The sequence below is a fragment of the Haliaeetus albicilla genome, chromosome 9 (assembly GCF_947461875.1).
Source record: "Haliaeetus albicilla chromosome 9, bHalAlb1.1, whole genome shotgun sequence".
Taxonomy (NCBI): Eukaryota; Metazoa; Chordata; class Aves; order Accipitriformes; family Accipitridae; genus Haliaeetus; species Haliaeetus albicilla.
In genome coordinates, this window is record NC_091491.1 from 4,251,591 (window position 1) to 4,278,312 (window position 26,722).

At 55.6% G+C, this 26,722-nt stretch overlaps 1 protein-coding gene across 3 annotated transcripts in view; it reads right to left on the reverse strand.

Annotated features, from left to right (window-relative positions):
- DOC2B (double C2 domain beta) overlaps window positions 1-16,372 on the reverse strand; it is a 38,038-nt gene extending 21,666 nt beyond the window's left edge. The window contains exons 1-4 of one of the 3 annotated variants that reach the window (XM_069791035.1): window positions 16,241-16,363; window positions 14,597-15,139; window positions 3,211-3,290; window positions 1,646-1,669 (exon numbers count right to left, since the gene is read on the reverse strand). In XM_069791035.1, coding sequence (XP_069647136.1) covers window positions 1,646-1,669; window positions 3,211-3,290; window positions 14,597-14,927 — 435 coding nt within the window. In that variant the 5' untranslated portion in view covers window positions 14,928-15,139; window positions 16,241-16,363. Of the gene's footprint in view, window positions 1-1,645; window positions 1,670-3,210; window positions 3,291-14,596; window positions 16,152-16,240 lie in introns of those variants that run through there. The other 2 variants (XM_069791036.1, XM_069791034.1) reach the window with 2 other exon arrangements.
- Between the last annotated feature and the right edge of the window lie 10,350 nt (window positions 16,373-26,722).

A 26,722-nucleotide genomic window follows, 5' to 3' on the forward strand; every position in this document is an offset into this window, starting at 1 on the left:
AGGCGGCAAGGGGAGAGCCCATGCAGCTGCTCCTGCAGTCCACAAACGGGCTCCCGCACCACCCCGATTTATTCTCCCGTCGATCCAAGCTGAGTTGCAACGTGCCTGAATTCAGCCGCGCCTGAAGCGTGAAAGGCAGGCTACGGGCAGCACTGCTGCCAAGACCGAAAGCCATTAGCGGCGAGGCGGCTGCTGGCAGCCTGCCTGCTCCTGCCTGTGCAGGGTCCTGAGCTTTCTGCTGGCAAGGGAGAGGTGGCAGGAACGCTGGGCACGCCACCACAGCGCTGCTCCAGCTGGGGACCGATGGGCTTTCTTGGCCCTTACCTCCCCAGCACCGTGATACCCCAGGATAGTGTCTGCTTTGGCCCCATGTGCAGCACCAGCGAGCCCTGATGCTGCTGCAGTTGCCCTGGGCTCACGCCAGCGTCGCAGGGGTGACAACCTGGTGCCAGCACAGGCAGCGTGGGGAGACGCGTGGTGGCTGCCCCACTTGCTGAGACCATACCCCGATTGCACCTGCTGAAGGCAACACCAAAGCGTAGGACTGTCCTAAGAGGTTAAGGCTAGAGGTGGATGCTCCTTGAGCATGCCGTGGTCTTCCCTTGCCCTGCAGAGGCAGGACTCGCCTCGCAATCCAGATGTGGACTAACAGGAGCCCCACATTTAATCTGTTCATCTCCAGGAGGAACCAGGACCCTTGCTTCCCTGGCTAGAGCCTGCAGAGATGGCAGGTGCTCGCTGCCTTGCAAAAGCAGCTTCCAGATATCCATCTCTTGGCACGTCACCTCTGTGCACTATTAGGGAAACTGAGGCACCAAACGCCTCGCTCCTGGTGTAACCACACAGCCTGGGGTAGCCCCACAGCTACCAGCTTCCACACTCATACTTCCCACAATAAAGCAAACCTCCTTTCATTCCCTATTCCAGCTCCATCCAAACTTGGGATATAGGCTGACCTGAGGGTCTGGAAACACTCAGCATCTCGCAGATGCCGCTGTGAAAGTACACCAAGAAAAACCTCAGATGTCCCCAGGCACCCGGCACCAGGGCAAACCCCCTGCATGGAGCGGCTATCCTGACCTCCTGCCCAATACAGCAGCTGATGGCTGCAGAGCAGAAAATTGGTGGCAGAGCACAATGGATTGGATTTAACCTGCTGCCAGTGCCTCCAAGAGCCTGCTAACCCCCTTCCCACTCCCCAGGAGCTGATAACGGGACTCAGGAGGGACATCAGGAGATATAAAAGTGCTGGAGATTAAAATAAACAGAGAGAAGCAAAAAGATCTAAAGGGAGAGAGTGGGTTGTTTGCGGGTTATCAAAGGGAGAAAGAAAAACGCTTATGTGGCTGAAATAGTCCAGGTTTTAAGGGCTGCTGGCAGCGACGGAGGCTCCAGGAGCTGCTGGAGTTGGGACACGTCCCGAGAGCACCTTCCTCGGGGGGCTGAGACATCGTACCCAAGACACCAGCCAGGCCAGCCCCAGCCCAGGTCCAAGGACAACGCACGTCCTGGCACTGTGCCGTGGCTCGTGCTTGTGGCCCCATTGCTCCGCAGCCACCGCATCGCCTCCTCTACAGCGCTACTTCTAATATCTACGCAGCCGATGCCGGCTCCCACCGACGGCAGCCGGGGTCCTGGCCCTTACCTTTTTGTAGTCAAGTTTTGGCAGCTTTCCCCAGGCGAGAGATGAAATGAGAGCAAGCAGATGGCAATGTAAATAAAAGAGAAAAATGGGAGAATGAAAGCAGAATGGAAATGAACAGGACTCGAACGCTTGAATGTCAGAGCGGCGGGGGGGGCGCGTCTGCCCACCCCACGAGCAGAGGCGATGCTGGTGCTGTGTGGTGCCCCCAGTCCCACGGGATGGGGTCAGCAACCGCTATTCCCATCCAGCCAGGTGGGCACGGTGCAGACCAGGGCTCTCCTTTGACAGCCCTGCCTTTGCTCTCGCTGCTGTTAGATCTATCACTTGCCGCTTGCAGGTCTCCTTCCTCCCTGTCTTCCACCCACTGCAAACCCAATTAGAAATCTCCTCCTTGGCACCGCTCCCAAGTGCATCAAGGGAAGCCTGACCCAGAGGCTGCCAGCGAATTCACGGGCAACAGGCAGGGGGGCGGCGGGGAGGGAATCAAAACCCGCCGGCTGTCTCATCCCTGCCCCAGCAGCCCTGCCCAGGGAGCTGTGGGTGTTGTGCTCACCCCCCTGGCCAGAAGTAGCGCCAGGTCTGCCGGGGCAGATGCTTCCATGCTCATCCCCAAAGCTTTTTGTGCTTGAGGTTTTATTCCAGACGGGCAGAACCCTGAGGTGGGGACGTGCATTCACGGCACGCGGCGCAGTGGGCTCTGGGGTGGGGGCTGCAAATAAGCCAGCTGCAGCTGGAGGGGAGAGGAGCATCCGATAAAGGCAAACAGCACGGGCTGATTCTCTGGGGGTTCAGCTCACAGCCCGTTCTCCTGCAGTTTCTCCTGTCTTCTCTAAAAACCCTCCAGCTCTTCCCAGGATCCATAGGAACTGAGGTCTTCTTCCACCAACCCACCACTGTCGGGGCCCAGCTGGAGCCCTCGCTGCTCTGGTCCTCGTGCCAGGTGAAGCAGAGAGGAACCAAGTAGCGGCCAGAAGCACCTTCCACAAGCCCAGAAGCAGAATCAGGACCTCAATTATCCGTTTCTGCTCCAAAATGTGCAAAAACCCCTTAATTCCTTCAATCACGCAGACAGCAAAGGCGCTGAGGCAGAGCACTTTGTGGCAATGATTAGCAGCATTTAAAAGAGCCATTTATAAACTGACAGCCGGTCACAGCGTCAAATAAATAACAACATCGGGTTGGGTGCTTTTCTAAAAAGCATCAATAGCTGCAACCATCTCATCCCGGGGAGGAGCAGCCGTCTCCATCCCACTGGAAATGCCTTGAAAGGCAGGGATGGAGGGGAAGGAGAGGGCAGAAGCACCCGGGCTCGGGATGAAAGTGGAGTTGGCAAAGGGACGGCCGCAGTCAGGGACACAAGAGCCCCTGATGCAACGCAGGGACAGGGGGACACCTGGCCATCCCCACATGCTGCCCTCACCACTGCATTTGCTTGGCACAGCCACAGCACCCGGCTGGCCTCGTGGTTTTGGCAGGACTCTGGTGGCCCTATAACGCAAGACAAAGGTAGCCGGCTCCAGGCATATTTGGTCCTTGCTGTTCACGTGCCCGGTGCCGAGACATACCTTGGCTTTATTGATCGTGCAGTGGAGAGCGTTGTTTTCTTGATCATAGAGCAAGCTGAAATCCAGTGTCCCCAGCGTGGCTGCAAAGGCGAAAACATGTTATTAACCCGCAGGGCCCAGCAAACACTGGCTCTTCTCCCTCTAAGCACAAAAGGAGTGGGTGAAGATGCTAGAGAAATGGCTGCAGACATTATAAAACATAAAGCAGCCGCCTGCGAGCCCTGTTATGAAACATGGCTTCACGCTGGGAGGCTGATGGCCATCCCCACATTTGGCCGGTGGGGCCGGCACAACCCTGGGAGAGGAGCCAGAGGGATGAACGGCTGCGGCCGGCGCAGAGGCTTTGCCTCCGTGGGCTTTCACACGGGTCACCCCCATCTATCAGCAGCCCCACCACAGCCAGCAGCTTCCCATCCCCCAGGAGCTGAAGGTTCTTCCCCGGGAAAGATCCGGGCACGGCTGGGACACAGCTGAGACCCGCTGTCAGCACATCTCCCCCCTTCCAGCACCGCTGGCATTCCCAGAATGTGTATTTGTATACTGACACCTTCAAACAAATGAGCCACCAATGGGATCCCTTCCCAGCTCCGATTTGGCTGCAAACTGTAAATTAAACCCAGTGAGAATGGAAATACTTTTATGGTTAAAATGAAAAACACCAACAGCTTTTAATCAGAGCAGCATTCCCTTACGGCATCCGCAACCCAGGAATGGCAGCAACGGGGCATCTCCTGGGATGGGACCACAGGGAAGGGGCAGGAGACCAGAACAAACCAGAAGAGCCTCAGCAGCAAAAGTACATTTGATTTGAGAAATTCTTTCCCTTTGGACAATCTGAGCAAGTCATGCTAATTCAAAGCAGAGGAAAAGTCTTAAAAAGACATGCTTTCCAAAAGACATGATTTAACTTTCTCCAAGGTTCCCAGACCCAATTTGCACACCAAAGCCCAGACACGGAGCAGCATCTCCCCCGGCACAGCTTCGCCTACCACCAGCCTTGAACTTCCAGGGCGGCTCTGGACCTGGCAACCCACACTTTTCTGCGCCCACCTTCCCAAAAGGGGTCTGCCCAAGCGCTGCCTTCCCACCGCACAGCATCCCACCGCTGTTTCCAAGGTAACTGCACCTTCCTGCTGCGCACACAGAGCAGGGAAAAAAAAAAAATCCAAAATAAAAAACAGCACAATTTTGCTTAATATCAAAGCAGGGTTTGCTGCCTGGGAGGTAAGTTAGACAAACTTTATGGCAGGAAATAAGGTGGGGTTTTTTTCCAGCTTCAATAGCCTCTGCAGCAAGGCGCCCTGGGAGGCAGCAGATATTCAGAGGCACTGAAACCTTCCTGCTGCAATTTCACAGCAATCTTCCAGCCCAGATGCAAGTGAGCTACAGGTTTGCCTGCTAGCAAATAAAAATCATTGCTCCGGAGCAAATATCTTGCCTTCAAAGCAGAGAAAACATTCAGAGAGATTTCTGCCAGAATAACGTAGCCCCCCTTGTTCTGGAGTAATTTCATGGCACGTTAGCTATCGGTTTAGGTAAGTCATAAATCAGTGGCGTTTATCTGCCAGGGCTCAGGGAAGATGGAAATGATACAAGGTGAGGCCAAACCTGCAACACCTTGTGCGTCATCTCTGGGTTTGGCCCAAACAGGTATTTCCAGAGCAATTACCGGCCAAACTCGCTCCATATCACGCAAGGAGGAGGAAAGCATAGCCGTGCCCCAGCGTGCTGGTGGCTGGCCGTCCCCTGCCCGCGCTGAGCGATGGGGAACTCACGGCCGCGTACGGCAGCATCGGAGCACCAGCCCCGTCGCGACGGAGTGGGTGTAGAGGGAGGCTCCACGGCACGCGGGTGAAAGCCAAGTCAGCAAAACTCAACAAATCTGCATTTTCGCTCGAGAGCGGAAGATGAAGCCTCCGGTTTGGGAGCCTCATCATTTCCACCTGCCCTTTAATCAGTCGCTTCCTGCCAGCCCCGCCGCTTGGCCCTCCCAAGTTCAAGCTGTTATTTTATTTTTATCACAGAAGGGGGCCTGCGGCTTAGCCTGCTGGATTTGGCAATTTATAAAACAAATGAAAAGCTTGGCGTGAAAACAGACTTCGGCCAGGAAATACTGACAAAGCCTCCTGTCTCCTCAGCGCTGCAACCTGCCCCAGGGGCAAGGGCAGCGGGGAGCCCCGCTCCGGCAAGACGGGCAAAACCTAAAAGCACCGTAACACTGCAGCAGCTTCTTTTGCAACTGAGGACTAAGGTCCTGCTCCCCAGCACTGGTGGTTCATGAGCAAACCTTGAGCAGTTCCCATTCGTCTCGGAGCTGCCAGCAGATGGGAGGGCATTGATGGGAGTGCCTGGCCCCCCCCAGCCCTGCTGGGCTCCATTTCCAGCTCTCCTCCGGCCCTGGAGAGGTTTTGCTCTACGCGGAGATTTTTTTGTTGTTGATGGCGAGTCTCGATTCCCAAGGAATGGTCTGCAGAAACACCGGCGGAACGTGTCGTGCTAATTGCTTAAAAACGCGGCCGTATGGAGATGACAAAAGCGATCAGGCTAACTTGGGGTTTGGCAGCTAAGGTGCCGCTACGGAGCCGAGGGCGAGCGCCGCTGCAAGAGCCAGCACCCAGCGGGATGGCGGACGCCGAGGACACATCTCCCGCAGGAGCAGAGCGCCTGCGGCGCGGTCGCAGCCGCTCCGGCTCTGTTCCCTCCTGGGGACGCGCTGCCGGCTGACGGATCCGGCACAGCGGCAAAGGCAGAGACAAGGCTGATGCTCAAGCTGCCTGCGACCCTGGCCGGCCGCTACCGGGCAGACTGGCCCCGGGGATGCTCGGAGGCCTGAGGAGATGGTGGGAGACCTCCACCTCCCGCGGCACACAACCCGTGAACCCTCACAGGACCACAGCCCAGCTGGAAAACCAGCCCCGCGCTCCCGGAGTGGGGAGCACGCCGAGCGAGCAGCCAGGCAAGCCAACACCAGGACGCCGGCACAGGTCTCACCGCTCTCACCCCCTCCTGCAAAACCGCCTGCAGCACACCCAGCCCCGGCTGTGGGAGATCCGCCGTCTCCAGCCAGCAGGATTGGGCCCAAAGCCTCCGGGCTGCAGCAGCCACCCAGGGGCGCACCCAGCTCTGAACAGGGCACCCCGCAAAGCAGCCGAATCGCCCTTCTTTGATTGCTTTCCTTCTCCCACCCGTCCTCGCAGCTGAGATGCAACTCAATTGTGCTCTTAATTAGGGGAGCAAGTGCCTAAAAAAGAAAAGGGCAGCAATTAGACTCGAAGCGCTGTTACTAGACGTATTTAACTCGACTGGGCTATTCTGAACGCTGCCCTCTAATCACACAGGCTGCAAATAAAAAAATATAAATAAATGTCTTTGTCAGGCATTACAAAGGCAGCTTTGCGCAATCCAGACAGCAGGCAGGATGTAATGTTATTATTACAATTATTCCGCTCCAATGATAAAATAACCATTAGGAGAGCTGAACTCATTAGCAGGTTCTGACCCTCTTTCCTCTCCATGAATTGGGAGAGATTGATGGGAAAGTGCTGGCCAGGGTCTGACATTTAACACAGGCTCTAAGAAGGAAAATAAATCTGACTTGCACAGGAATGCGGCCTCTTCTCCCACTGACCTTTGGGCATTTTGATTAATTCAGTAGGCCACAAAATTATTAGAGGCCAGCATAACCGGCAGATGAGTCTCTGGGTTTAGCCGTGGGATACGGCGAGCGCGCCTGGCGCCTGCGGGCACCGCGACGTCCTGGCACAGCGCCGCTACCGCCCTTGTTGGTGGAGTCGGCAGAAATTGTTTATTGCTGACATTTCCCATCAGCGCCCAGGGTGACGGGGAGGCTGAAGTAGCTTCTATTTATACCTGCGGGATGAAAGGCAAAACCCGGTGATAAATCTCTGCTCTGCTCCTTTATCTAGCCCCTGTCCTTGCAGGCTACGTGCCCTTGCCTGGCCCACGCAGGGTGGCAGATCTACCACCTTGGTGGCCTGGGACACCCCAAGGAGAAGAGTTTCTCTGCCCAAGAGATGCTCAAGACGTAGAAGAGGCACCGACACTTGTAGAACAGACCCACAAGCTTCGGCAAAGCCCGCAGGGGAAGGAAGCGATGATTGAGTGGGCTCCTTACCTCCCTTACCTCAGGAAACCTTTTGCAGCATGACTGCCATTAGAAAGCCCAGCAAGGCTCTGCACTAGGAGAAATTGAGGTGTGCACAAAAAAACCCCACTATAGAACTAATTAAAAAGAAGTCCAAAAGCCTTAAGTCCCTCTGCTTATCAGCATTGCTGCTCCCAAGATAATCTGCTCATGGATTTTGTGCCAGGGAGATCAGAGTGGAGCAGTAAAAAGACTGCTGGGGATTGTCTGGATTAGCTCTCCCTTACAGAAAGCACAGGTTCAGTAACCTTCAGACTAGGTACTTTTTAATGCACTATAAAAGATAGGTCCCTATTCTTCCATTGCTTTAATTTTCCTCTGCAATGGAGATAATTTTAAAGGTCCTGAAAGGCAGCAAGTAATTCTGTGCACTTACAGCCCCATGTAAAATGTCAGTAAATGACTTCTCAGGAGGAACAGAAATTATTTCTTGCCATTTCCAAGCCGGGCTGCTGAAGATCCCTTTGGCGCGTGGCTGCATGCACTCCTGCCTCCCTGGGGTGCAGCAGTGCCTCATCCAGGTCCAGCGGCACACAGCAGGGCAGCATGGGCAATGGGTGCCAGGGCAGCTCGAGGCCTGACTCCCTGCTCCATGTGGGAGCGAGCTCCTGGAAGTCCTCAGAGACACCCCTGGAAAACAGCACCATCGGTCCCAGCAGCCTTCCGCAGCCAGGGCCAAGCTTGCCCAGCACCCACAGCGCTCCCGGTCCGTGCACAGACCCGCTTGGGCTGCTGCTTGCGAATCACATGCCTCCGCGGGGAGAGGGTGCGCGGTTCGTCAGGGATGGATCGATCCCATAAGGTGCTGAGTCGAGGCGGTGCAGACCCTGACAGCTGTAAGGCCCCGGGTCTGATGGTAGCGCTGACCTCTGGCACAGACCTACAGCCACAGGCAACGCTGCGGGTTTCAGCATTAGCCAGGGAAGGTGACAAAGGCAGCTGGAAATGGAACGCTTCTGAAGTCAGCATCACCACGAGCTACTCCATGAAAAAGGCGTCCTGTGGAAGGTTTTGGGACGTACCCCAGGGACAGCACACCATGCTGGGACATGGACATTCCCATCGGCCCCTGAACCACATGCTGCCACAGGACTTTGGGCCGCTGCCGCAGGCAGGGCAGGACGTTCCCAGTCCTACGCAAAAACCCAGCAGGGACCAGATCCAGCACACAGGCAGGAGACCTTCCTTCCTTGGGAGCTCCACAGATGTGGTTGAATTCAACAGGACCGGGAGTGAGGAATGAGCACAACTCTTCTTCCTTGCAACTGCTCCCTGCCTCGTTGTGGGTTTTTCATTTAAAATCTATGGCAATTAATAGTTCTTCATTTTGGAGACACAGCGCCAGCCCCTGGCAAGCTCTGGAGCAGGGAGCTACTTCTTTGAGAGGCTGGTTGATGGATGCTCATCAGCTCTTCTGTCTTCTCCAGGAGGAGTGTTCAGAGGAACACTTATCTGCTCAGAACAGTTCAGAGATGCAATTATGTTTTACAGCACTAAATGGTCCCTGATGTCAGCAGCAATTAGACTGTCAGCAATTTCAATTTAGAAATGGCCTTCAAATCTCTCCCTCTCTCTCCCTTTAATGAAATACAGTATTGCAATTAACAACCCCCCAAAATTGCCTTCAGTGTTAAATACAAAGATGAAAGATCCGGGAACCCCTTGGGCTCAAGCACGTTGGAGCGAGGGGTGCCAGTGAAGGGATGAGGGTGGCAGAGCCACTGCGGGGCAGGGAACCTCCCTCCTCCAGCCAGGCATTGTCTCCTGAGGAGGGAGGGAGCCAGGCAGAAGAAGCGCCCCTCGTTAACCAGCAGCCATGTGGCTCCTTCATTAGCAGAGACGCTGGAGGCCACGACACATATGCTCCCTCCATCGCTGTTGGAGGAGGGATGCCCAGACAGACCCTGCTTGCCCTCGTGTGCTGGCCTCACCAGGTGCCCTGCATTTATCTCCAGCACTCCAGGGTGTCCCTGGCCACGGCCACCCCCTGGGAACGAGCATCTCCGGGGGCTGAAGGCTCCTTGGTGGACAAGGAGCACCCGATGTGCAGTCTCCACCTGGACCACTGATGGGGCGGCCAGCAGGAAAGGGCAAGAGCTCATCCCACGCCAGCACCTTCCCGATACCTGGGTATCCTGTGGGAAACCAGACAGGAGCTAATCCAAAGTCACCTCGGTTAACACCCTGCGTCTCCCCTGGGAGGGCTACAAGCTCCCCAATGCCCTTAAACCTGGGGTCCAACACTGCCCCGTACCTGTATGCGTTTTTTTGGTGTAGGCAGCTTGGGTCGTGGTATGGTTGGCAAAACCATGCGCCAGGCTCTGCCAAAATCAGCAGTGGTTTGTTTAGTTTCCTGAGTTAAAAAAAAAAACTTCTTTTGGCCTTATCTGGATTGAAAAGACGATTCAAAGGTTATAAATAGCAGTGGCAGCATATGCTAAGGAGCTGCGTTTCAGAAGTAAATATCCTCATCGTTTCAATGCACATCTCCCCTTGTTGTCTCTCCTGTCTCCTCCTGCCTGGCCAAAAGCATTGCCAGGTGACTTGCAAACCCTGCACCCCTTAAGACCTTCATTCTTCTTTACGTCTTTAAGCAGCCAGTAATTAATATCTGCATGATGGCTTTGCCTGCCTAATTATCTTCTTTGCTCAAAATAAGAATAACTTCCGTGGCGTTGCTTGCAGCAGGCGTCGTGAGCAGCCGTGCACCAGGACAGGCCTTTCAGCTGTAGTTTGGAGAAGTCATTTTTATGCTGCTGCAGCTCGGGAGCTCGCGAGCCTGCTCCTCCCATGAATAAAGCTGGGCACGCTATAAAATTGGCTGGGTTTGTACATATATAAACAGCCCTAGAGCACTGGCAGGAACAGTATGGAGCAGCTCTTCCAGAAACGCTAGCTCCCGCTGCAACCCCCCTGCTCTCGGGCTGCCTCCCCATCCGAAAAGCTAGAGCCAAAAACGTGCAGAGGAGGGAGGAAATTCCAGCACTGGCCACAGCCTCGCTCCAAAGCCAAACAGCAGCTCAGGGGAATGGAGCATTTCTTCAAGGGGTAGAAACTTGTTTGCACCTTACAGAAGAAGGATGGCTGCTCCCTCCAGTGCCGTCCCCCAGCGAGAGCAGCCACGGCAGCGCTCCCTCGGAGGGACCATGTTTCTCCCTCTGTGCTGCTTGCGCGGAGATTCCAGAGACCTTTAATAATCTGTCAGGTACAAATTCACACTGGTGCTGTGGAAGGGAAAGCGCAGCCACTCCAGGGGCAGGGATTTGTGTGGAATCAGGGGATATGAGAGGCGAGACCGAACTCCTCGCAGGTGGCACATTGCCACCTAGCTGGCATTTGCTTATTTCTCTTGTGAACCGAGTTCCCCTGGCAGTGTGCCGCCAGATTGGGTGGGAAGCATCCCTGGTGCCTGGGGACCCCAGGGGACAGGGCACTGCTGCTGTCCCTGGGCACCAGCCAGGGGAACCACAGATAAGCTGAGAGCTGGGTGTCCCAAGGCAATAGGAGAGAATCCCTCTTTCCCATCCTCAAATCCCTGCTGGTCCTCTCAGCTCACAGCAGATGCTAGAGCTGGTCCAACGGCACCAAACCACCCTTCTGCAGAGTTTGCACCAAACGCGCGTTTCCGCACCGCTCCTGCCTCATTCCCCCTCCTCAGCAGCTCCGTTGGGAACAAAACCGCTGAGGGAAGAGTCCTGCTCTGTACAGCTTGGGCTCCAGTCCCGGAGCATCTCTGCAGAGGTGAGACAGAGGAGGCACAGGGCAGTGACAAGTCCCTCTCCCAGGGGTCTCCCAAAGGCCCTGGTACCGACCACAAGCCTGCAAATCCTCACAGCATCGCTGCTGGCAGGTCTGATGGGAAAGGCTGGCTTCCGGATGATTCCCAGTGCTCCCAGGGCCAGCCCCAAAGTCTCCGCTCATTATCTGCTGTCAGCTCCGCGGCCCTGCCTCCTCCGTGCCACTCACTGCATTCAACAGGCTGGTTATGGCTGCCCTACGGAGACCACGCTTGTTTTCCTTGGCACTTCCACAGCTCCCTTGGGCACTGCACTCCCCGGCTCCGCAGCGCTGCATTGCGGTGCCCTGAACCACTGGCCTCAGCCCCACATGCCCCAGAGCCAACAACTCGAGCCTCTGCATCAGCCTCCCAGTGACGGGTGCCATCTGCCCGTGGCGAATGCCCAGGTCAGCGGGTCCCCTCTCACCCTACCACAGCTCGGCCAGGTCCCTGGCCATCTCTGGAGGGATCCCACCTGCCTCCAGCAGCCCTGGGATTCTTGGGTTTCCAAAGCACCAAACACACACATGCACAGACACACACAGGTCTCTCCTCCCTGGGGATGCCAAACTGCTGGCTCAGGCCACCCTGCTTGAATGGGAGCAGCCACTGATGCTTCTCCCAGGGCTGTCCTGCTCTGTGGCTGCCCACATCCCAGGGAGAGGCCCTCTGCAGGAGGGAAGCTCCTGCCGGCTCCGCAGGCACCTCCCAGGATTGCTGGTGGGGTCAGGAATGCCACTCGGCGAAAGATTAAGAAACGCGGTACAAGGAGCCAGCCCGGGCGAGCTGCAGCAGGGCGCAGGCAGGACCTACCCTGCACGGCTCCCTGCAGCCCTGCCAGGGGTGCCGGAGGTCGGGCAGGGATGCTGGCAGCTCTGGTCCTGCCCCTGCCCGATGCCACCCTGCAGTGCTGCCGTGACTGAGAAACACGGCCCCGTCACCCATCAGTCTCAGTGCTGCTGGAAACCCAGAAACACCAGGCTGGAGAAGTAAACCTGGGCAGGAACGAGTGTAGGGGAAACCCAGACAAATGCTGCATTTCTCCAGGCAGGGGCAGCTCTACTCCTCCCATCCATCCAGCCAGCACCATCGCTTTGGTGTTGGAGGAGGGAAATGCGCAGGCAGGTGGGATAAACGGGAAGGAGTCGTCCTCTCCTCCTTCTCCTCCTGATGGATCCTGCCATGGCAAAATCCCTCTCCCTGCACCTCTCCAGGGGCTGTGCAGGGAGCATCTCTGGGGAGCGAGGCAAGACATGTCCCTGCGCAGCAAGACCTCAACTTGTGGGTGCTGCGCTCAAGCTCCGACACCACCATCCCCAGAGACCTCGGTCAAATCCCTGAACCCTGCGTGTCACCCGAGGGAACTGACACCACCTAAACCCCAACTCTCTTCTGCTGTACAGGTGGAGACAGGTTCCCCAGGGGAAATTTAGTGCAGGTGACTAATGCAACAGCCCTGAATCACCCGCCAGGGATGTGGGGGAGCTAAAAGACTCTCCCCAGCATAGCCGACGGCTCAAGTCAGGCTGCACGAATCCCCTCCCCGTTCCCCGCCTGGGAAATGGGGCCAGCAAGCCCTCATCTGGCTTTGCGACTTGGCTGCTAAACATGGAGGAGTGACAGTTTCATCCTGCGCATTTATGCCAACCAGTGCCCTGAGAGCCGCCGGGCCCATCCTGTACTGTCCCCAGAGATGTGACACCAGCAGTCCCACCTCCCCACTCTGCTCCTGGCACCGCCGTGCCTTTGCCAGCTGAAAACCCACCACATCTGACAAAACAGCCTCAGCAGTTTGCCTGACACCTGTTACGCTGCAAGAAACACTCTTCTTAACACCAGCCGGGGTGAGACAAACACCCGCCGGCCCCCGGCACTGAGCCAAGCTGCTTCCAGCATCGCTGGTGGGGGTAAATGCAAGAAGCAGCACCGAAGGCAATTTCCCTGCGAGTCAGCCGAGTCAGCCGTGAAAGCGCTGCGCCCCAGGGCCTCAAGTGCTTTGGCTCCCACACACACCTCTGCCCCTGAAGCCCAGTTGCTCCCATTTCTACTGCCGGGATGAGCAAAGACGATCTAATAATTAGAGCAGCAAATAACCCAAATCCAGTTAAAGTCAGTGTTAACTGCCCTGCTGGGACAAACGCAGCTTAGCAGAGATGTTCTCTCTGGGCGTGCAGAGGCTCTCGCCTCTTCCAAAGGGAGCGTGACCCTGACACCAGGATGGGGAAGGAGGGAGCGCCGGTTTGGGGCTTGGACCCAGAGCCTCAGCCTCTCCTGGAGCTGTAGCTGGTGGTCAGCAGGCAAAAGGGGGCACAGGGACAGCCGTGCCACCTTGTAGCAAGCACAGTCCTTCATGGAGCTCTCCCTGGGCTCTTGCTCCAGGGTCCGGCATAGATGGCAGCAGCCCAGGCCAGCCCAGCGCCCAGCAGCGAGGGAGCGATGCTGAGGCAGGGCTGTGACATTTTGCACAGGGAAAGCCACCGCCTGCCCGGCGCTGGGCCGTAAACAGCTCAGCGTCGTGGGAGCTCAGCCTCCCCCTTCCCCCAGGACGAGCACGCAGCACTGCTCAGCAGCACTGACTCCCTTCCTCGGCACCTCCCGGCTTCAAACTTTGCGCTCAGGCCCTCGCAGGATCTGGCCCCTAAAGGCTGGGCTGAATCGAGACCTTGGGTTTTAGCCGACCTTAAGGAAAGCAACACTATCCTGGCCACCGTGGCTGGCAGAGCCAGACAGCAGCTGCTTTGCAGCCTGCAAGCTCCACTGAGCTGGGTGGGAAGGACGTTTTGGGTGGGGAGGGGTTAAACCTCGCTGCAAACACCTGCATCTACCAGAACCAAAGCCTTCTGTTCAAAAGCCCCCCCTGGTCTCATGCAGGGCTCTGTCTGCAGCTGGAGGGTGAGGAATGACACGCTGGAGTTTGCTGAGGGAGAGGGCAGAGATTTCCCGTGCAGATGTCATTCTGAACAAATCTCCCCGATCTGGAGCCGGGCGATGCTGGAGCGTATCGCCAGCTAATCAGCAGCGTGGCTGGAGCAGGCTGCACCACCGAGACGGATTAACCGAAGGGTCTGAGCCCAGCTGGCAGCCTTCGGAGGCAAGGAGCCGAGCAGGGACGAGGCAGAGAAGTGCATCAACCACACCAGCAAAGCACAGCAACTGGTGGCTCTTGGGAGACTTCCCTAGTTTGGGTTCAGCGGCCAACCTGGCTGCAGCAGGCACGCTCCCAGGGCCTCCCTCCACCCACGGGCAGCGCCGGAGTGATGCTGTGACAGCCTCCCTGGCTAGAGCAGAGGGCTTGTCACTGCTGCAGTGTAATCCCAGGAACGGACAGCGTGGCCGGCAGCCGGGAAAGGCGCACAGCTCAAGCAGCAAGATGGGGGACCAGTCCTAAGACCCACCCTTGCCCTCAGCACCCGGCAAACTCCCGTGGAAACTTAGGAACTCACTGCAGTCGTCGGACTCATAGCCCTCGGGGTCCACCACTTCCTCAGGCGCTTGGCACTTGGCCGGCTGCTCGGCAGGCGTCGTGCCATACGCCCCGAAAAGCTGGTCCACGTCCTCGTCCTCTTCACGGGGGGCCTCGGCGGGGCTGACGGAGGGCTGGCTGACGGCGGAGCGCAGGGTGCCGCTGCGGCCGACGGCGGCGGGGAGCCCGCGGGGGAAGCGGGGGAAGTAGTCGGAGATCTGCTTGATGGGTTTGATGGGGCCGGGGCAGACGTCAATAGCCATGTGCTCCTGGATACTTATGGTCATTTTCTCTCCTTTTCGGAGTGTCATGCATGCGGCTGTCGGTGCCAAGCCCCCCCGGAGAAGCCCGGACCGTGCGTGAGGAAGCTGTGAAGTTTCTGCCGGGGGAAGCGGAGGTAGGTGAGGGGGGAGGCTCTGGCGGGCACCTTACGTGGTTCTCGCACCCTGAACCTCAGACGCCGCACGCATGCTGCTGCCGCCAGCTCCGGCTCTCGCGCAGCCCCTGATCCTGCCAGCGCTGCCTGTGAATAAATGAGCGAGACGGAGAGACGGATAAGAGGCAGGGGGTGGGCTCTCGGGTGATGTCACCAGCTAGCAACAAAGCGGTACCCAGCAGCGAAGGAATGAGGGCTGTGGCCAGCCCGCCGCCCTGGCCGCATGGCCGCCAGCGTGGGCAGCCAGCCCCCCGCCCCTTCCCCAGTAAAGCCCCGCCGCGCCCCGGGGGAAGCGAAACGCAAGTTGGGTCGAAGCCCACCTCCCCGCACCCGTTCGCCCCATCTCCCTGCCAAAGCGGGGTCGGTCCTCCCCAGACCTCGCCGGAGGCGGGGAAGGTCACCGCTCGGGGTCAGGAGCCGCTGTCCCGTTGCGTCGCATCGCCGGCGTGCCGCGGAGAGGGAAGCAGGGCTACCCCGACCCCCGGGGGACCGTGGCAGCCCCCGTGCCCTCCCAGCTCGCTGTGGGGACGTGCCAGGGAGGTGCTCTGCTGCATACTGAGCAGGGGCACGGGTGGCATGCTGCCCGCTCCCCGCTCCGGCCGCATCGCTGCTCGCAGGGGCAGGGGCAGCCCAGATTTGGTGCCCTGCTGCCGTAGCCGGCCTCAGCCCACAGCGATGCCCCCTCCAGAGCTCAGCACCAGCTGGGCGGGCTGGGTGAGCTGCCCGCAGCCTCCAGGGCCGGGAACGCACCAGGGACTGAAGCAACACATGGCACTTGCTCACAGCCCAGCCGGCACAGCCTCTCCCAGCCAGCTTGTGGCTGCCGGCATAGAGCAATGCAGCAGGTAAAGCATCGTAGAGGAGCGAGCGATGGGCTGGGCCAGGGCCCGCGGCCAGCGTGGCCAGGCTCAGCACTCCCCCGGCAACCTTTCTGGGCAGGGACAGGGCCCTGGCACCAGCCAGGATGGGGACAGGCTCCCTGCAGACCGCCACAGGCTCCCTGGTAAATGCTGAGCTGTGGTTTGCTCAGGGAGTTGGTCTCAAACTGCTGTTTTTACCTAATCTCCTCCTGCATCCAAATCAATAAATCTGTGGTTCCACAAGCTACTGGAAGTGGACTTTTGAGCAAGAAGTGTCAGAAGACAAGTGCTGCGAGAACACGGTGTGAAACGCTGCATAGAAACTCACCCTGCCCAGGAAAATGTGTCTGAAATATTTTGTAGGGGCAACTCCCCCAGCGCAGACTTTCTGCAGGCTCAGGCATGGCAGGTCTGGCACAAAGCTGGGACACGCTGCGTGCGCTGGTCACCCACCACCACGTCAAGCTGATCACAGCCGGTACCGCCAGGTAACCTGACAACATACAGATCCCGCATCAATGCACACAGAACTGCAGTCTCCTGCAGGCTGGCATGCAGATGTCTATTAAAAATAAAGCTCCGCTCTTTGGAGAATTTTCCCCAAAACCAGCAAAATGACACCCAACTTTTTTGCTTAATGAAGAATTCAGTTTTCATTCAGATTTTGGTAAATGTTAATGAACGTCCCTGACTCATAACATACTGACACTAGGCAAACTAACCTAATTTACTTCTCGCTGGGAAGCAAACATTTCTCTCCTGAAGCATCCAAACTTGTCATAGCTCTGTACCTAGACATGATGCATACGGATGCTCTAATGACCTGGGAGAACAGGATACTGCTCAGCCACTCCTTCCTCTCTCTGCTGTATTTTCGCTTTGAGGCGGCTCCCACCTATTGCACAGAGGTGATCTGTGCTGCTCTGCCAGGAGACAAACTGCTCTCTTGCAGCAAGGTCCAACAGCGGATCCAGCCTGAGACGGTTTAACCCCCTTCCCACATCCAAGGACTCCTAGTATATTAATTCAGATGGAAATGCCACCTGCTTCGCATTCGTGTGGTCGAGGCTGAAAACCTCGCAGGTGGCAAGACGATGGGTGGGAACATCACGGGAGGCGCAAAGAGCTGCCTCCGGGTTTGGAGCAGCCAGGATCCACACGGGCTCCATTTTTGGGTGCAGCATCCAGGATGCAGTGTGGACTCAGACAGAATGAAGCAAAAATTGGGCCCAATGCCCAGAAAATAGCAGCAGTTCCCTCTAAGAAAGGGCAAATAAATAGATAAATAAAATTAAGTTATGTATGAGAGCCTAATGTCATTATTACCATTAGAAAAGCATCATTATTTCAAATGTTTCCTCCAAGAAAGACCACAAGACCCAAATAGACAAGGATTGTTTTATAGGTCAGAAAATCAAGGCTCTGGTAATTAAGGTGAGGAGCCCCCTGAGCTCTGCCTCCTCCTGCGTCGTGCAGCTCCCCAAAAGCTGCCCCGCACCACTGACAGCCCACAGCCAGGATCAAGGCCCAGCAGCACCGACGGGAGATGCTCAGCTCACCCAGGGACACAGAGAGCAACCGATGACACAAGGGGAGGGTGCATGCGGGGACCAGATTAAGGGAAAAGCGAAGACAGAGCTGAAGCAGGCAAACCTCCCTGCTGTCAGGGCAGGACTGGCCCCCAAGGGACACCCTGTCCCCAGACCTTATAGACTGAAAGAAACAAAAACAAGACTTACTGCTAATAGCCCAGATGGGACTTTCTAGTCTGACTGATCCCAAGCCTTCTGAAAGAAGCTGGAGCCCTTCCTTAGCTTTTAATGAGTCCCAAAGCAGCTTGTTTTTGATAAACCACACTTTTCCTACCTTCTCATACTGCCTGAATGTTTCCTTCTAGGCTGCACAGCCCAATATTTACTGAGGGCTCCCTGAACGTGGCTGGGGGTGACTGCACAACCAGGCACCAAGCCCTGGCATACATGACGCACGACAACACGGAAGGTAAAAGGGACAAAAATAGAGGGTTGGGCTGGGAGACAAAAGCAGGGAGATACAAAGCCAGTTTCCAGGTAAAGCTTTTAATTCCCACCGTCTGTCTAATGCCCTGGAATGTGACTTGATTTGATCCCTCGCTCTGCTGGGGTGATTCAGAGCTACTGCAGTGCCCACGCACGCAGCCTTCGTTTCCCCAAAGGGGGAACACTCCAGCTCCGCAAGAGGGGAGATAGATAGTTTAAACGTTACGTTGCCGATTCCAGCAGCGGGACCGACAGCTCTGCCTGGCAGGGAGCAGAGCCACTCTGCAGGGGGATAGCCCACCCCTGGAGGAAGGGAGGACATCTTTTAGAGAAGGTGAAGGTAGGCATCACGGAGTCAACATCAGAGCAGGAACTGGATGATGGAGAAGAGCACATTGTCCCTGCCAACAGCTGTGTTTCCTCCCAGTGGTGCGTGCAAGTTGCAACAAGATCCTAAGCTCAGCACACACGACATCATTGCACTTCAGCAGCTTGTTCTGAGGTGCAACAGAGAGGTTCGGCTGCTCAGGTCAGATGAGGGCATGGGCTGGTGTGCCAAAAGCATCCCATAATGACAGCTGGCACACGGGATGCAGGAAGCATCACTCCAACTCCAGCCCACGCTCAGAAAAGCATCCTGACCCGGGACAGCCTGGACTTTAATTTAAATGTTGTCCTGAACAGGGGCACAAGCAGAGGCTTAAGCACATCCAAAGCAAAGCCTGTGCCACTAACTCACCCCATGCCCTGAGCAGAGCCATGCAGCAGCCCAGCTTCCTTACGTGACCAGGGAGCCGTCCTGCCAGTGCTACACCAACAGGCAAACAGAAGGAGCGTTCGTTCCTGCAGCAAACAAAACAGTAGCACATAGGTTAAACATGCATCCAAAAATACAGGCTGTCCTCAGGACACACTTCAACCAAATTTGTTTCAAACACTAAGTATCAAATTCTGCTGTCAGTTACTCCAGGTTTAAATCAACAAGAACAGGGGCTGATTCCAGTTTAATCAGTCCCTTTCCAAATGAAAAGTACAGCAGCAGGATTGCACATCCCCATCGCTTAAGAGAGATTCAGTGACTGACCCACCAGTTCTTTATTTAATACATTGTCAGCTCAAACCCAAATGATCTCACAGAAACCCTCTGCTCTGCTGGTGCTGCTGGAGAAGACATGAGCCTGAAGAGTGCACAGAGATGATGCCTCTGTTTGGGGGAACTACCTCTGGATCTTACTCATTCTTGAACTCGGGGGGACCCACTGCAGGTTGGGAGCTGGGAGGTTTGACAGTCACCCAGGAAGGTGACACAAGGCAGCCCCAGCCCCAGTCTGCAGAGCCCTAGCTTGCTTTTTGCTTTTTCCCAACCATTTTTAAGCCTCTGTTAAGCCACCACAAGTACCCACAGCCTTAGGTGTGAGAGGGTGCCAGCAGATAATGCCAGCTCAATCTGGCTGCAGGGGCAGGAACAGGGGATTATCAACACTGCCAGCCCAGCTCTGCCAACACTGCTGGAAGAGACCCCTCCATCCCTTTGGGTGACTTTGGACCTACGTTGTCTTCAGTCCACCCCACTGGTAGATACGAAACATATTTCTTTCTTCGTCAAATGAGCTTAGCTCCAGCATGGCTGTGCGCATGGGAAAGGGGTTAATTGAAAAGCAACGTGTGCCTTGCTCCTTGGCTCATGCAAGGCATGGTCTTCTGGCTGATGCACAGCCACCAGCAATGAGGCTGCTTCCCCTGAAAGATCCCTACCCTCGATTGCTGGGGAGGCTTGGCTGAGCCCGTCGAGTGCATTGTGGACCCTACCTGGTTAAACACCCTTTGCATTTGCTAAATAAAGCAATATAATAATGATAACTAGGAAACTTGGCTAAATAATCCTAAGAGGCTTACTCCAGGCTGTGCCGATTAAGGCTCCCCGGCAGTGCCAATATCCCAGGGCACCCTGGCCCCCACTGCTCCTCTGCACAAATAATATCTGAGGTTATCTGTGCTCAAACAGGCCCTGCTAACAACCATCATTTGACCAGATTTAACCAGCAATTACTAGCTGTGAACAAAATCACTGTGGTAAAATACAGCCCACACTCTATTGCAAAGCAGACACAAACAAACCATTTCCAAAAGCCAGGCAGAGGGCAAATGCCAGCAAGAGCGAGCCCTCTCCCCTCAAAATATTACTTAAGGTTCCCAGAGACCTTATGAAAGACCCAACTAGTGGCAAGGGTGGATGGCGTCTTCCACGCCAGCACTCTGCTACCCACAGATGGACCTGCAGGGGAGCTTCCAAGAGGACAGGAGGAGGTAGGGAGGCATCTGCTCTCTGTGCATCTTCAGTGCCATTCAGGATGGGCCCAGAATAGCTAAACTTTCAGTAGGGGCTGATGTTTAATGTGTAGCATATGTTGCCATTTAGATGTGAATCCCAAAATAGTTGGTGTTTTGTTTTGTAATTTTAATGCACTGGTTTTTGGAGTCCTGTGAAATGTCTGCCCTCCTGTTCGGGGAGGGAACGTGCTGTGCATGTGCACCCTGACATACCGTTTCCAACACGCTATTCACCGGCAAATCAACCAGAGTAGATAATCAGTTGCTGCAAATATTAGCTATCCGTCGCACATATTAAATACACACAAATTCACTAGGGGTGGATCTGCGCGCAGTGAGAAGGGGAAGCTGCAGGAAAATCCAACTGAACGGTGCACGAGGGGAGGGTGCGCTGCCCCTGAGCATTCCTGGCCTCCACGTGTCTCTCAACACGGAGGCTGTAGCCGGTGGGGCCGGGGAGCAGCCAGGCAGCCCGCCAGCAAGGCACCGGGCAGCTCTGCCGCTGCGCAAGCACGGCCCACGCACCCACTGCTCCCCAAACCCAGGGTGAGAGCAGAGGCATCCCCATCCCATGCACCCCATCTAACCTGTGCAGGCAAACGTGCATCCCCGCGGCTGGTCTAGCTGCTTTCGGGAGTCTCCCAAAGGCAGAGAGGGCAGGCACCGTGAATTGCCTGTGCTGGCAGGCGGCAGCACCCAGCTCGCTCTGCTGGGTTACAAACGCGGGATGATTTAGGTTCAGCCCTCAACAGAAATGTGAGCCACGTTCCCCGCTCTGTGTGAGCCACTTTCCCCGCTCTGGTATTGCCGTTTCATTGTGCTGTCTTGCAGACCACGGGAAACAAAACTTGTAGGAGAGAGGGGCCAGGGCAGCCCTGGGCAAAGCAGGACCCTGAGCCCCAGCAGCCCCGAAACGCCCTAGTGCAAGAACCCTTCCCCTAACTGCCTTCGTCCTGCTTCACCCTCACTGACATCCCATCTCAGGACACAGCACTGTCCAGGGCCCAGTCCTCAGAGATATTTTCTTAGGAATGAGCCTTTTTTGACTTTTTCCCCTTATTTCCCTCATGGTCCTTGGGTTCTCCCTAACTCCAGAGCCTTAGCAGGTTTGCCATCGCAAGGCCAGGCAAAGCCACCTTTTCACATTGTGGTGGCTCTTTTCCTTATGTGCCTCTAAGCTAAATGCAGACCCAATCCCTCGCATTCAAGGGAGAGGAGAGTTCTGTGTAGCATCAACTCTTATTAGGCTAATTTTATCTGCTCTCAGTGCCTTTCCGAGCTGGAGTCAATGTCCTCTGAGATTATCCAGCTGACTTGTCTTAGTAGTTTTACCCTGCTTTTACCTCTGCACTTCCCGACTGTCTCCCAGCTGCAGGAGGATGACAACATCACTTCTCGAGACTTTCCAGGTAGCCAGGAGCAAAGCCCGATGTCTACTCTGCAGCAGCACCTTACCCTATGGCAGCTGGGACAAGCAGCAAGTGTTGGCCTGGGGAGCTGTACTCGGGCTGGGCACTGCTGCCTCCCACACACCCAGCTCTTCAGACTCTACAGATGTCCAGAAACAGAGTTAACATCAGCATTTAGGGCCCAGCCCTGTTGCCATGGAAATTGACAGACTTTCTGCTCACATTTTGGTGGGAGGAGGCATTTCAGGAGTCACCACTAGCTTCCAGAGTTAACACACGCGAAGCCAAGCGAGGGCAGAAAGCAGCCGAGCTTTGCAGAGGCAAGGGGAGCGCTGCTCCCACCCCACGCTCCGAGAAGCTGTAGCTGGATGCAGGTGGAGGGAAAAGGCCACAGATAACCGGCAGCATCAAGATGCTGCACAGCGAGCTCTGGGGATTCATGAAATAACATCTTGGTTTTGCAGAATTAAAGAGCAATTTGGCTGCATTAAGAGAGTATTATAGCTGCTCCTCTCCCACATACACATCAGGCTAACGACATCCTGTCAAAAGCAATCCAACCAAAGCCCCCGTTTGGTGCCGATACTTGGTGCGGTAAATGTACCTGTCACAGCCCTGCAAAGGCTGGCGGAGCTCTGTCCTGGCTGCTGCTCCTCCCAGCTGCTGCCAGCGCGGCTGGGAGTTGTCCTGCCCGTCCCTGGATCATGAGGCTCAACCAGCCTTGGGGAGCTGCGAGGGAATGGGCTGCCAGGGCATTTTCCTGGCCCCATCCGCAAATCCCAACATCATGCCAACATTGCAATAAGCGCACAAATGAAAGAACAAAATGAAAGGCTCTGGAGTCATGCGAGGAGAAGGGCAAATCTGTATCTGCTACGGGGTCAGGCTGCTGGAGGAGGCAAACAGCCCCAGCTTCCCTGAACTGGGCAGGACTGCTCGTGTTTGCACCACAGAGATAAACCCGCTCTTTTGGGGACTGCAAAAAACCCCATGGATGTACCCGCGGGAGGTACATGAGGGAGCAATCCTGCCAGCTGGGGTGGCAGCGGGGTGGTGTGCTGAGCCCTTCCCCGGGGCAGGCAGCTCTGAGCTCTTCGTGGCTGCCAGCCGGCACAAAGCTGCAGGAGCAGCCGGCGACGAGGAAGCCCCGCAGTGCCCCGGCAAGCGGCTACACTGGCACCTGCGGGTTAGCAGCAAAGAAATTGAGGCCACAGCCGAGACAAGCGGACTCCTGCCCGGAGAGCAGCTTTACTGGCGGCGTTGAGGAAGGCAAGGCAGCCTGCAGGATCCCTCGCCTCTCAGATCTAGAGGCTATTTAGCCATCTGACCTTATGTCACCCGACCCAAGGCGACGCACGACAAATTTCCATTCTACCGTGGGGAAGCCCAAGCATTTTCCAGTTCTGTAGTGAACCAGGGAAAACAAAACTGCAGAGCAAGGGATAACCACCAGCCAAAAAAAGGGGAGATGGAGGGAAAGGTGGACATGTACGGGATATGGTTCAAAATACAAACATTAAAATTATACCTATCTAAGGGGGGGCACCTCCCAGGTCATTAAGCAGCCAGAGGAGTCACTAGATGGCCCTGCTAGTCCTGTTCATCTGATCACAGAGATGGATATTAAGAAATGCTTGTTTAGCACTCTGCAGGCTTTTGGGGACTGCGAAATCTGCTCTGGGTCTCCTGCTGGGAGGAAAGGCCTCCCGAGGAGAGCGTGGCAGCCAGGTGGTACCTCGGCCAGGCACGTGGTGGGGACTCCCCAGGACACATGGCACCTGCGGGCCTCACCAGGCAGACGAATGGTCCTTCTTGGTGCCACCATGACCTGGGTGTTCCCTTCCTCCCCTGAGACCGGCTCCACTTGCCAGAGACACTGCAAGTCTCTGCCTCAGCATAATCACGTTGACAGTGATGGGTGTAGGAGCCAGGGAACCATATTAATGAACATCGTGTTGCTGGATAATCATGACATTAGCATTATTGGATTAGAACATTTGCATAATTTGGGCACGAGCTGCTACCTGCACCGAGACATATGTTTACAGGAATTTACATCCGTTTGCATCCCAATGAAGCTCATCCGACTGCATCCTCAGCAGCTTTCTGGGTGACCAGTCACAGCCATTGGCAGCTCAACCCTAGGGACCATCTCCTGCTGTCAGGCACAATCCCGAGCCACTCAGATGCCAACAAAACAGCAACATTTTTCCTCCTCAGGGTCTTACTCACACAGGTTGCACCTCAGCTGGGATTGGCATGCCCCTTGCAGGGGTCAGGAGCAACACAACCCCAGCCACAGCATCAGGGTCACCCAGGCTAAAACTGTCCCCTTCCCAGTCCCCATGGACTCTGGCCACCTCTGGAGAACCCAGGTCCTGGGTCCCAGGATAACAGGCAGTTAAGTCCATCCTACTCACAGCTGTGAAAAGAGCTCGATAAAACACTCCCAGCAGGCCGCAAAGCTCAGAATTTAAGAAGCCAATAAAGAGAACCCAAAATGAACTCTATTCTCTTTTTTTAAAAAAATCACGTGATCTTTGATTCAATTACTTGATTTTAGAGGAAGGGGGAGAGAGATTCAATTACTTGATTCTTGATTTCTTAACATAGAAATACGGACTCTGCAGCCATGGACCACAGAAAGGCAAAACCCCCTTCAAAGCCACATTGCAACAATTTGGTGGCAACATCAGATTTATACGGCTGTAAGAAATAAGCAGTTTACCCTCCTGGCCTCCTCAGCAGAACCTGCTCCAGCATTGAAGTAGTGCAGTAATATCTGAGCACAGAGTCCTGCAGCCCACCCACAAAATTACAGGGCGAAAGGCATTCAGCGGGCAGCGGAGCAGCCCCTAAGTGCTTTTCTAATGTAGAGCTGCACGGGGAGTTACCGAGTCCCTTTGCAGGCCCAGTAATTATGAGTCTGGAGGGACCAGGAGGTGCACACTCACTCCTCAGGCATCTCCAGCCCCAGAAATTGCTCCTGCACTCCTTCTAAATGCTGACATGAAAACAGACAAAAGGACCAGCCTGCTGGTGTCCAAACCATTTCCATGAAGACTCGGAATAACCACAAGCCTCGCCACCACTGAAAGCTTTGCAAATTACACTGACTTATCTCTGAGTGCTGGCCTGCGAGATGCAAAGAGCTAAACCCCGAAGTGCCCTTGGGATTAAACATGCCTGAACCAATCAACGGCAACAAAAGCAGCAAATCCTGTGGGGAGCTCGGTGAGAAGTTTGCTGGGATGCAGTGAGCCGAAGCAGCCCTCTCTCCCCTTAGCTGGTGCAGGTAACGATGCTGCCATGACAATAAAGGCACTGCTCAGACAAAATCATCTGGTATTTTCGGGGTCTGTTCACCCAAACCAACCCACGTCCATTTGGTTTCTTGCCGCTTCCTGCAGTTGAAGGAACTGGAGAGAAAAGAAGCAGCATTAAGCCACCGCTCACTTGGCGGAATCTGACACCGGGGGACCCCTACTCGCAGCCTTGTCGTGCGCAGACAAGTCCCCATCCCATTTTGCAGCCAGATCAACCATGTGCTTGCCAGACGGGCTGCACAGCATCTCCCCAGCAAAGCAGAGACCAGCCCTGTCACTGTGGCACAGATGAAGGTGAGGAAGGTGGCCTGTCCTGCCCTGCACGGCTCCCACCCACCACCTCTGCCACCCACCTCATACAGCTTCAAAGCCTGGCATTTAGCATACCTCTGCTTTAACCACTCAAATTATTAAGTGGGGAGATTTTAACTTGTAAAAACCATGTCAAGACCCGTGGCTGGAAGGCAGCTGAGAAGCTCCCAGTGGCTTTGGTAAACTTTTATCCTTTCTTTTAAGTAGAGTGCATTGTATTTCACTCCAAAGAGGTGCTCAGTTCCTGTATCTGGAAACTTTTGGACTCGCAAAGTGCATAAGAAATAAAAACAAACCTGGCAGAGGGGTCAGAGAGACTCCATCTCTATGGGAGGGAGAGCACCAAATTTCTGGCTGAAAAAGTCCTGCTTGGAGGAAGAACACGTTTGCACATGATTGTGTCATTAGCTGCCAATGCCAACTGCTAATGCCTAATGACTCCATGTCACAAGCAATGAAGGCGGGAGCCCAACATGATGGCAACAGGAGGAGGGAACGTGCTGGTGCATTGCTGCCAGGATATGGGCTCAGGCAGGGGCAGAGCACTTACATTATTTATGACCATGTAGACGGGACACTGAATCGAGGCTGCTCGCGTGTTTGATCAGCCCAGGGCTGTCAGCGTGACTCACAGCTGGAGACACCAGATAACAGGAGAAAATTAAACCCCTTTTCCTCCCTCCCCTTGCCTCTCTAGTGGGCCTCTCTCAGAAAAGAGAAAGGAGGGAAGAAAGCAAGCCCAATAAATTAGGTCCAGGGCTGTACAACCTCTAGCCCTGCGCCTCCTCCTGCCTTCACTGGGGACGCTGGACCTCCAGCAAGGGCTGTCAGGCAGAGCCTGGGGAATGTGGAGACAAAGGCTCAGGGATGCAGCCGCTGGCACAGGAAGGGAAAAAGCCCAGGGAGCGAGGCGACTGTCATTTCCAGCTAGGGAGGAGCAAGCACAGCCCAGCTCAGCTCCAACCTTTGCCCTGATATTCCCAGACAAGCCCTATGCAGAGCTGAAGCAAGGCAGCACCAACGAGAGCAGAGCCAGCGCCGGGAGCAGATAGCTGTGCTCTCATGGCTGCAGCCCGGGTGGAGGAGCAGGAGCAGGAGCAGCCCCGTGCACAGCTCTGGCTGTCCTTACACGGTGGTTTGCAGACCCTGATCAAGGTGGGGCTGAGCTCCCTTGGGCATCCCTGCCCCGCTGTGGGGTGGCTGTGCTTCCATGGACTGCTCCCTGGTTGAACAAAATGCCTTTCTCTGCCTTTCCCACACGCTGGTGTCTCACCCACCTCCTAAATACATCAGTGCGGGACTGACCCCATGCTGCGAAAATCTGATTCCTGTACGCTTCCCTCTCCACAGAGGCAATGAAATGGGCTGCATCTGATTTCTTCCCTTCCGTTCCAGTCCTTTCACCCTCCTTTCC